The sequence below is a fragment of the Denticeps clupeoides genome, chromosome 15 (genome assembly GCF_900700375.1).
Source record: "Denticeps clupeoides chromosome 15, fDenClu1.1, whole genome shotgun sequence".
Lineage (NCBI taxonomy): Eukaryota > Metazoa > Chordata > Actinopteri > Clupeiformes > Denticipitidae > Denticeps > Denticeps clupeoides.
The window spans coordinates 3655285-3666980 of NC_041721.1; the positions used below are offsets into that span (position 1 = coordinate 3655285).

Genomic DNA, 11696 nt, shown 5'->3' on the forward strand with positions numbered 1-11696 from the left:
CTTGTCCCACACTGCACCGCGCGCCTCACCTCTGCACATGCGCACGGCGTCCACGTGTGCGGCAGAGGGGACGGCGCGGAAATGAAGGTGCCGGACGGGGGACGGCGCGACAGCGGCGACAGCGAGGAGGATGAGGCCTTCCGGCTCTTCCTCGGCGCGCACACGGCCGCGCTGCAGGCGTCCAAGATCCCCGCGCTTTACTGGCGGAGTCTGCACCTGAAACTGGCCAATGAGGTCGGTGCGGAAGGCCGGGGTCGCGTCCCTGGGAAAGTTGATGTTGGAATTTAATTTGAAAACCTTAAAGTTAAAATGTTAAATACCTTTTAATTAAGGCAGTTTTTTGCTTATAACCGTGCTTGTGCGGTCAATAAATGATATAACAGCGCCACTGTCGTTTCATTTCACTTTAGGGCTTCTAGTAAAAAGGCACATGAAGGGCCCTAAGTCGCTCCAAGCCAGGTCCAAGGCATATTCATTTGTCTATGTTAATTGATGTATTAATATGTATGTAAATTCACATTTTGCATCTTGAACATCTACCGGGAGTTTATGGACTGTCCCTTATTCTGTAGCTCGGACTTTACTATTCAGTTGTTTTTGGGATCTGACCAATCAGAACACAGCTAGAGTCCTGACAAAATGATGTTACTCGTTCTCACTGGTGACCTGAACCCCACTGAGGTTATTTTACAGTTGTTTTTTTTTTTGTTTTTGGTTCTTTCTTCTAACAGGTGTTTGATGCTGGGGAGGTTTTTGGAATCCTGCAGGTGCAGGTGCAGGAGGAGGAGGAGGAGGGTGATGAAGAAAAGAAAACGGTGAACATCAATGTTGAGATGAGCAGCAAGGTGGTGGTGACCAGAGAGAGCGGTCTCCAGAAATCTGACCCAACCAGGTGAGGTCCTCTCAAACATCTTATGTACATCTGACAGTTATGTACATCTCTTTTATCCTCCTGTTCACCCTAGTTGTGTTATTAATTATTCTATTCTATTACAGCAATGATAATAAGCATTATTATTGTGCTAATAATGTAGTATTTGAAGCTGAATTTATTACATTGGCCAGGATATGGGTCAGATTTATTTAGCACAAGACATTTTTACATTATATATATGTAAAATATATATGTATGTATTAATTTTGGTATATTTTACCAATGCTGAGAAACATTATATCGAAACGCACTGAATTGTCATGTTATTGAGGGTCTATTGAGGAACTAGTTAATGTGCCTCTGTGTTCTAACACTGCAGTGTGTTCCTGGTGGACCACGCCTGGACGTTTCGGGCGGAGAACGCGCGGCAGCAGCTGGAGCAGGTCCCGGGGCTGCTGGGAAGGATGTCCAGCCTGATGGGTCTGCCGTTCCACGGAGAAGCTCCGGAGCCATCGGCCGTGGAGCGGGTGCTGGAGGACATGTGGAGATACACCCAGACCTACCATCTGTCTCAGGGGGTATGAGCAGAAGCTTTGGTCGATCCACACTATGCGGCCTCTTTTTTTAAAGTACTGTATTAAAATATGGTTTCAAAGATTATGTAAATGACCGATACACTGTCTGATATGAATATGGTACTAATCAAGTGCTCCAATATGGTCATTCATATGACTTGCAAATAATTAGTCATATTAGTCAATAATTTTCAAAATATTTTAGGGTTTGTTACTTTTGTTTTGATAGATGGTGACCTATTGACCTTTACCCGACCCCAAAGGTGAAGTCATATATATTGACAGTTGTAGACATTTTTGCAGATTTATTAACAAAGAAAAACTGCATTGGGGTGCATTTGTGGGGTTTTCACGCTAACGTCATAATGCATGTTACAACCATTAAAGAATTTGTGAAATCTCAGTTTGACGCTACTACGCTAGGGCCGCTCTTCATAGGTGTGGCTTGCTTGTAAATGGCAAAGCAGAAATCAGATTTGCAGAATCTTCTACAGTCGCCACGATATCTCGACAAACCCCGTCTCTCTCTCTTTAACTAGAGATACCAATATAAGCTCTGAACTGGTAAAACTGACGTTAAATGGTCATGGGTAAACCTGTATGAAACCCTCATCACTAGGTCATATTCCATTTGTTTTATTCATTTATCTGTAAAATATTGGTGCAATTTGGACTTAGATTCTGGACCTCAAACACACACAGGTCTGGGTATAGACATGCTCCTAATTTGACTCGTTCCTGTGCACAGTCAGCTGAGGAGAAGGTTCCGCTCTGGTACATCATGGATGAGTTCGGTTCCCAGGTTCAACACTCGGACCAGCCGACCTGCTGCATGGCGCCACTGTTCTACACCCCCCAGCAGATGGCGTACTCAGTGCTCTGGCCCCTGCAGGACCTGGAGAATGGAGGTAGCATCAGCACTGCAATGCAGACGAACAACTTACAATCAGTAGTTACAGGGACAGTCCCGCCCTGGAGACACTCAGGGTAAAGTGTTTTACTCAGGGACACAATGGTAGTAAGTGGGGTTTGAAACTGGGTCTTCTGGTTCATAGTCAAGTGTGTTTCCCTCTAGGCTACTAGCACCCATTTATAAGGCCCTGCATTGTTCTGTTCTAAGTAAATGGGCCGATTATTTCTGTTCCATATTTGGGGTAGTAGTAGAGGTCAAGACTGGCCAGTGAGGTCGGGTCAGTTGTGTGTGTGTGTGTGTGTGTGTGTGTGTGTGTGTGTGAGTGAATGGGGGGGTCTGTATGTAATCATTGATGAACAAGTCATTGTTCTCCCTGTTTGGTTCTCTGTTCTCAGATGAGGTGACGCGGGACTTTGCCTATGGGGAGAGCGACCCCCTCCTCAGACAGTGCAGGCTGTTGCCATGGAGACCAGCTGACCTTTTGGCGTTTGGTGTCGCCGTCTCGGAGGTCCCGGACCTGTACTTTGAAGTGAGTTCTGTCTGCTCAGGTCCGTCAGGTGTTGAGTTCTGCAGTTCCACCCCTTGCATATTCTACCTCTGGTTCCAGTTTGATGTTTAGTATGACTAAATAAAGGAACCATGATCGAATAAATGCACACATATATATTAGTCTAGATTTAACATCCATATTTAAAATATAGAAATACACACACATATATAAAACTATAACTAGAAGGCTATTGTATTGTTCTTGTCTAAAACAGTATACAAAGCATGAGTATATAGAGAAATGTAAAATTCTACTTTGTTAACAGGTCAGATGAAAATGATTATTTTATTTTTTTTGTATCTCCAGACCATCATGCAGGAGAACAGAGAGACTCTTCCACAACAGATCGAGCCACACACTGTGCCTGATGGGAAAGTGTTGAAGTGAGTTGCCCTCTGGTTAAAACTGGTTTCAGGCCGAACTCCCACCACTTTCATGAAAAGGGAGTAGAATCTTTCTTAGCTCTCCATTTATGTGGGATGATGGAGCTCCCTCAGGAACCTTGGACTCAAAACAAGTGTCTCCTTCTTTCAGCCAGAAAGTGTGTAGCTGCCGAGGCGAGTAGAACTGGATGAAGTGAGAAATGATTCCTATGTGGCAGTGTGGTTTCCAATTTCTCACTACAAAACCACTGTATTTTTATAATTTTATATGTATATCATACAGTAAATAAAATAACAGTATTTTAAAAATTAACACTTTAAAACAAGGGCCAGTCTGCAAGCAGAGTGTCATGGGATCATGCATTAAAAAAAAAAACTTGTTCTTTCAAACCTGGATGCAGTGTGAGGAGGGGGTGCAAACACACACACACACACACACACACACACACACACAGACAGAGGGTGAAGTCATATTGTTACTGCCAAATCTCAGAATCTAAAGCTGATTGTGATTTTGTGTGTGTGCGTGTACAGGGTTTATACAGAAATAAAACAGGTGAGGGAGAATCTGAAACACCCTCGTTTCGAGCTGACCGAGGATGAAGGAGAGGCAGACATCCTCTGGCTCTTCTCACACTTCCGAGACTACCGGTACGTAACGTCACTCAGCATTCTGTCACGTTTGGCCACTGTCATCGTGACCCCTTCCCACTGGCCACAGGAAGCTGAGTGAAGAAAGGCCATTTGTCCTGATCAACCAGTTCCCTTGCGAAACTGCTGTCACGACGAAGGACTGTCTGGCTGCGATAGCTCGCCGAGCACGAGGTGGCCAGGGGGCGCCATGGATCCCCAAAACCTTCAACCTCCAGTTGGAACTTCCACAGTTCATCGCACACTTTCTACAGAACGCAGAGAGGTGAGTCTCCACATGGAGAACCGGCATGATGGTCAGCTTTGAGATTGTCCCACACTGTTTCCTTTTGGATATATTTTTTTATCATTTATTTAAATAAAAAATGCCTTGCAAATGGATCCTTTGAAATGAATCATTAAAATGATAATAATTACCTGGGTAAGGTGGGAGATTCCTGGTCCATGACTTTTATCATGTGTTGATTTGGACCCCCCACTTTATCACCGAGCTGTGACCTCCCCTTCTCATACAAGGATGATCACAATGTTGCCAAAAAGGGCAACAAATGGTCTAAAGTGTCGAAACAAATGGGTCTTGTGGGGGGGTTGGATGACCAATGAATGGTCTACATGCCTGTATCAGGGGTTCTCTCTGGACAAAACAAAAACATCAAAGGACAACTTTTTCAGGGGGCCAAATGTCTAGTATAAAGGAGGTGCTCAGACTTCCTTTGGGGGTCTGACGGTGGAAGTAACCTGGTGGGTTAGACACTTGCCTATGAACCCGAAGACAACAAAGGATCAGAGGATCCCAGGTTCAGACCCCACTTACAACCAGTGTGAGAAAAAAACACCTAACCCTGATAAGTGTGGATTTAGGTGTGTAAGGCTGTCTAACAAACGCTGTAAGTGTAAATGGAAATGGGTTCTACTCTTCTTTTTTCTCTCCTGCTTCTCTGAGCTCCAGGTTCGTTGTCGGGGGTCCTGCTATTGATCAATCATAATCACAGAAATTTACCACTGTAGACTGTAGTTTCATTTAGTTTCATTTAAGTGTAACACGCATAGGTGGCAGTGGGTAAGGAATGGGACTCGTAAGGGTTCGGGTTCAATTCCCAAACTGGCAAGGTGCCACTGAGTCCCCACACACTGCTCCCCGGGCACCTTTCAAGGTTGACTGAGGACACATTTTGTTGTGTCACCGTGTGCTGTGCTTTAGTGTTTCACAATGACTATCAGAATCAACAAGTGTTTATGTGATATATTGTAAGTCATGCTTATCTCTTAATTTTCTCTTAATTGTCTCGTCTCACGGGGCTCATGAAAATGGTCTCTTGGTCTCTCCCTAGTTCCATAAATGTTGTATTAGGGATCACCATGAAATAATTCTATTAATTTGAGTATTTATTTACTCAGCAACAAGTTAAAATCAGAGCTTCTTCACTCTCCGACTGTGTTTTTTTTTAAGAGGTGAGGATAACCACTGGATCTGTAAACCCTGGAACCTGGCGCGAGGTCTGGACACACACATCACCAACAACCTGAACTGCATCATACGGCAGAGGGAGAGTTCGCCAAAGGTAAGCCCACACACACACTCAACTATAACTGCCTCCTGTTAATGTCAAAAAAATAATTTCTCAGATAATAATCCGTAGTAAAATTCAGTATCGATTTCTATTTCAGTTAGCACTGCTATGCATACTTAGATTCCAGTTTTGCATCTGCCGGATCGCGGGCATCCTCTCCCACAGCTATCCGGTGGGCCGACTGTTTACACGACACACACTTTAAAAAAGCTTGCTGCAAAATGTAAAAGGCAAGAGCACTCTCTGGAATAGGGAAAACCAGCACGTTTTCAAGAAGAGCTTCACGACAAATTTAGCAAAGCGTTTGAAACATCACTCTGAATTTTTACGAGTTTGGAGAGGGGAGTAAAGTTTTAATTAACACTGTCAGTGGTGGCCTAGCGGTTAAGGCAGCGGCCCCGTTATCAGAAGGTTGTCTGTTCGAATCCCGATCCGCCAAGGTGCCACTGAGGTGCCACTGAGCAAAGCACCGTCCCCACACGCTGCTCCCCGGGCGCCTGTCATGGCCGCCCACTGCTCACTCAGGGTGATGGATTAAATGCAGAGGGCAAATTTCACTGTGTGCACCGTGTGCTGTGCTGCTGTGTATCACATGTAACAATCACTTCACTTTACTTATTATTATTCTTATTATTATTATTAATACTGTTGAAGTAAATTAACTATAAGGATGGTCATGTCTTTGTTCCTCGGCATTTTGCACAACACGCATATATTAGCGAAATGAGAAGTTTGACTCAAAAATATTAAAATAAAATTTTCACTAATTAATTAATTAATTCATGTATATGTATGTATATGTTTTTATGTATGTATAAAAAAATTTTAATGCTATGCAAAATTAGTAATTTTGGGATGGCCAGCATGGATTTAAATGATAGTAGCCTAGGGTGGTAGTAGCCTAGTGGGTAACACACTTGCCTATGAACCAGAAGACGAAATGTGTACTCTGCTTTTAACCTGACACCCTTAGTGAGCAGCCATGACATCAATGCTTTGCAAGAATACTGAGCCTATTCTTCTGTAGAACTTGATTGAAGTAGAACATCCTCTGATTATGATGTGTGTGTGTGTGTGTGTGTGTGTGTGTGTGTGTGTGTTAGGTAGTGTGTAAGTATCTGGAGGATCCCGTGCTGTTTGCCCGGGAGGAGGTCGGGATGGTGAAGTTTGATATCCGCTACATGGTCCTGCTGCGCTCGGTCCGCCCGCTGCGGCTCTTCGTCTACGACGTGTTCTGGCTCCGCTTTGCCAACAGGTCTGCCAATCAGCACGCAGCTTCAGCTTCATTCACATGTATAATGGAGCAGAGATAGTGATCTGTGTGTGTCCTCAGGCCGTTTTCCCTTGAGCATTTTGATGATTACCAGAAGCATTTCACTGTAATGAACTATGCCGAAGGGGTGCAGCTTAAACAGGTGAGGTCACACACACACACACAAACACACACACACACACACACACACACCTGATTCCAATTCAGAATAATCAAGAGTAGTGGTATAATATACTTTGTCAAAAAATGATTGATGTCTTATCGATATAAGGAAAAGGCGTGTGATTTATGTCTTCTTTCCCTCTTCCCTGTTTCCCCCTGGACACCCCCGCGCATTCCAGACCTTTCTCTCTCACAACCTTTCTCTGAAGTTTTGTGTTGCATTACAGACATAATGTAAAACACTTAGGCTCATTTAAAAAACAGATTTATTAACACCTGTTTACAACTATGGCTGTTGCCGATGCCGTCTACCCCTTTCTCGCAACCTCTGAACGTACCCTGCCACCATGCAGAGAATGTATTCTTCGCCAGCGCACACACAGGTGTTGTTCTTTTACGACCACCATAAACTTGCACACCCCTTACCCATCTCATTACAGGGTCGCTCTCTCTCTCTCTCTCTCACACACACACACACACACACACACACACACACATAAACCAAGTCATAAACCAAGAAATGCATTTAAACTACTTTTAATGTTATCTTTTAAATTTAATATTTTCTTTCAAACATTTGAACAACCACTCCTAATTTGTATTACCCTAGGTTCACCCCCAATGGGATTCTCAATTAAAATTATTCTATTTTTAATGACACTAATTATTATTATTATTATTATGTTTTGATTGTCGTCCTTACAGGTCCACTATGATGAGTTCATCCCTCAGTTTGAGAAGCAGTACCCACAGTTTCCATGGAAACAGGTGGAGGTAAATGGGCCCTTTTGAAGCATGCGACACAAGGAAAAGAGCAGTAGAGTTGCAAAATTTGTGTTGATGTGAAATATTATGTACAATTTAACAAAATGAACATGAACCTTGCCAGGTACATTCATAATAAAAATGTGTAGAGATGCATTAATTTGTATTAAGTCTTGTAAGTGTTAGTAGGTATATTCAGGTTAGTTAATCTTTTACACATATCAGTTCAGGGAAAAGTGATTGTCATTGTGAAACAGCACACAGTGCACACAATGAAATGTGTCCTCTGCATTTAACCCATCACCCGGGGAGCAGTGCTTGCACCTGTGCCAACATTTAAATGTTCACTATTCTTGACTTGAATAAGTAAAAGAAACTGATTTCTCATTAACGTATGTTACACTAAGTAACATACAGTACGTTTTGGCAGTTTCATGTGCCTTTTTGTCAAATTATCTGGCAACATTTCAGTAAGGAACAACAGTAATGCGGCCATTGTTCCCTTTCACTCGGTACAACACGAAGTATGGGATAACCATGCCTCTGCGTCCCATGCTGAAGGCACCTCCAATCACACCAATAGGCAGGAGATGGGACAACAGGGGGAGGGGCCGCGCCCCCCAATAAAACCACCTGTGCCACAATCTCCTTTCAGTTCTTACGCTCTTCACCTTGATAAAGACACGCCTATCAAAATTAGTTTAAGCTGCTTCTAACGGTTTTGGATTTAATGACATTAGAGTTAAGCGTTTTCGCTCCAAAAAGGCTTGACAGAAAACAGCCTCTCTTGGGTTTTTTCTGCGGAGCACTGAGTTCATAGGAAATTCCACAATGATGTCAGCTGATGCTCCTGTGGCTTCTCCATCCACGATAGAGATCGCCATGAGGCTAGACTGGTTCTAGGGCTTCCTCAACCAGGGGTCTTTTTTCAGCTCTGGTGTTAGGAGAAGGGTCTGGATCCATCCCTCTATTCCATTGAGGGCATTCTAACATTTCTGCAGGACCTGCTGGAGCAAGGTTGCTCATTTTCAACTATAAAGGTTTATTTGGCAGCTATTTCAGCTTGTCATGTTGGTATTGATAGGGGTCGCCAGGGTCTCACCCGCTTGCCATACGTGCTCTGAAGGGTGTGTGCCAGCTGAGTGTCCTCCCTGGGACGTTCCCTTACTGACCAAAAGCATTGATTACGTCATTCCAAAACTGCCATGTGTTTGCTGCACATGTGAAATGAAATAGTGGAATCTCATGTGCATTCTGACAATGCGTCACTATGAATTAAATTTTTCCCTGATCGTCCATGTTGAACACTGTCTGATGTAGATGTTGTGTGTGTCTGCAGGAGAGTGTGTTTAAAGCTTTTACCGAGCTTTTCCTTGCTGCTAGTTCACGCCCAGTGCCGTATGGGATCTGTGACTACCCCTCCTCTCGGGCCATCTACGCCATAGACCTGATGCTGAAATGGGACACGCAGGTCGGAGGTAGGAATGTGTCTAGTAGGGTTTGTACTTTTGGCAACTAGATACCACAAGTGTTTCTGAGACAGTTAATAAAGTTTTAATTGTGTGTTTGTGTGTTGTTTAAATCTGGTGAATTAGGTATGTATGTGTTGTGGAGGATTTTTTGCTGAAGATCTGATCAATAAACTCAAGCAACAGTAAACTATTGTAGACAAAGTTGTTTAATGCACAACGATACAACAGTCAGCCAGTCCACAGATCTGCCCCCCCCACCCCTCCGAGCCATCGTTTTTATAAATTTCTCTTATCATTAGTCAAGTCATAAAGAAACACCAAGAACACCAAAAAAGGTCTTGTGTGTGTGTGTGTGTGTGTCCTGTCTTAATAAGGCATTTGATTGTCTGTTTTATCTAAGTTTTCTGCAGCTGCGGTTAGTTATAATGTATCAGAGGCCTGATTTAAATGATTCGCGCTCACTCCAAGAATTCATGTTGCATTTTGCCAAGGACAGACCCTGTCTCTTCTGTCTGCATGTAGGCATTTCAATTCATATTACACTTCCATGATTTCAGTTTACAATGAAGTGTTCAAAGTATAAATGCATAATGCTTACAATGTTATATAAGTCTCCAACAAACATCTTGTTTTTCTGTGTTCCTTCACGCACTACACATGTGTAGTGACACACAGAGTTAGACCCGTAGTAAAATGTATGTGGACCAAAGTTTAAGTGTGCAAGTTCAGTTAATGTCTCACAATCTCACATCTATTATCGTAACACAATGCTTAATGATAAGTTCTTATCATTAAGCATTGTGCAGTTTAAGCATTGTGTTGGGCACACCAACCCTCCCCATAATTTATTAGGCCTTGGCTGGGCCTTGCTAGTCTTATCTCATTTCTTCCCATACCTCCCAAACCTTGGTTGGCCTTCAACCTCTAGGAAGTGTTCTGCAGGTGTGCATGTGAGCGTATGATCTCGTTGAAAGGGCATATAAAGTTCTAGACTGAACTCGGCTGGAATGTCAAGTTCTGTGATTGCTGCAAAGGCCCACAAACATTCAATGTGATTCAAAATATACCATACATGTAGGTAGGTAGAACTTTATTAATCCATCAGGAAGGCTCTTCTGGGATCTCTAGCAGCAGTACACCAGCATAGGGTGACTGCAGTCACTGATGGGAAATCTCTGTCCCCAGGTGAGCGCACAATGACCCCTCAGATCCTGGAGGTGAATTTCAGCCCAGACTGTGAGCGAGCCTGCAAGTACCACCCACACTTTTACAACCACATGTTCCAGACGCTGTTCCTGGACGCCGCGGCCGACTGCCCGGTCAAGCAGATTTTCTGAGCACCAGTCCAAAAAAAAATGGTTTCTTCTATTTATATCGCATTCTATGGAAATTCAAATAAATGTTTGACAACAACTCAGCAGCCTGGTTATGTGTGTGTGTTGTGTACCATTGTTCTTTTCAACACTTTTATAATTCAGAACATTTCCTTCTGAATTCGCACACACCACCCTATAAGCTGTTTTAGAACCCAATTGTTTGTTTTTTTTTAGTTGAGTCTGACACTCAACTAAAAAAATGAAGAAAAATGAATTTACATACAATTACAATTTATTTCCATCGGTTTCCCCAAACACCACTGTAATTGCAACTGTGGATAAAGCCCATATACACATAAAAAAAATATATGTGTACTTCTACACAGTGTAAAATTTCCTTCAGTAATTCTGACCCCAAATATATTATTTTGCCTTCAAAATATGTTGGTGTTTTGTTTCATAATGTCTGTTATGACCTAGCAGCACAAGGTGGTGCAATGGGTCAAGTTTGTTGAACAGTCCTGCTTTCTACATTTACATTAAGGCTTTTGGCAGACACCCATATCCAGAGTACTGTGTGTCATGGAAGTTATTTCCATCACCGAGTGTCTGAGGAGTCACAATGAGAAACAGTTAAATGAATTTAGTCAGGCTTTATTTACATGCGCACAATCACTTTATCACAATAATCACTTAGACAGGCTTTAAAAAAACAGATGTCTTATCACGTGTTTACAAACTATGGCTGTTGATATGTTGTCAACCTCTACCCCTTTCTCGCAAACACTGAATCAATGTGGGGCCTTACAAATGTCATATACTCACGCACACACACACACACACACACACACACACACACACACACACCCATACACTTAGACCACCTTGGTTGAAACCAGATAACACAGATATCTTAAACATTTTGACACTATGTATAAAGTATAATTTCACAGAATTGTTTAATATATGATTTTAATTATGTCTTAAGCAATCTCTAAAACCAGAAACCTTATGGTTTTACTCAACCTACTGTTTCAGTGTTAAACACATTTAAACACAATACTTACACAAAACTTATTTTAAAAATACAACGCATACGCTATTCATATACTGACAAAGAATTTCTAGTTAAAGAAAAACACATTTAAACACAATACTTATTTTAAATATACAACACATTTAGTCGTTTTT

At 42.5% G+C, this 11696-nt stretch overlaps 1 protein-coding gene across 2 annotated transcripts; it reads left to right on the forward strand.

The window, feature by feature from the left end:
* The first annotated feature begins 62 nt into the window (after nucleotides 1-62).
* On the forward strand, nucleotides 63-10606 carry ttll12 (tubulin tyrosine ligase-like family, member 12). 2 transcript variants are annotated; one of them, XR_003742549.1, is made up of 14 exons: nucleotides 63-234; nucleotides 732-892; nucleotides 1254-1452; nucleotides 2198-2357; nucleotides 2758-2891; nucleotides 3219-3295; nucleotides 3830-3946; nucleotides 4017-4211; nucleotides 5397-5508; nucleotides 6621-6772; nucleotides 6851-6932; nucleotides 7658-7726; nucleotides 9101-9195; nucleotides 10375-10502. XR_003742549.1 is itself a non-coding variant. In XM_028954766.1 (14 exons), exons 1-14 carry the CDS (start codon nucleotides 82-84, stop codon nucleotides 10524-10526), a joined length of 1902 nt encoding a protein of 633 aa, XP_028810599.1. In that variant the 5' UTR covers nucleotides 63-81; the 3' UTR covers nucleotides 10527-10606. The 2 variants fall into 2 exon arrangements, 1 of the variants encoding a protein (XP_028810599.1); XM_028954766.1 differs by having other exon boundaries at nucleotides 9057-9195; nucleotides 10375-10606.
* The last annotated feature ends 1090 nt before the right edge of the window (nucleotides 10607-11696 follow it).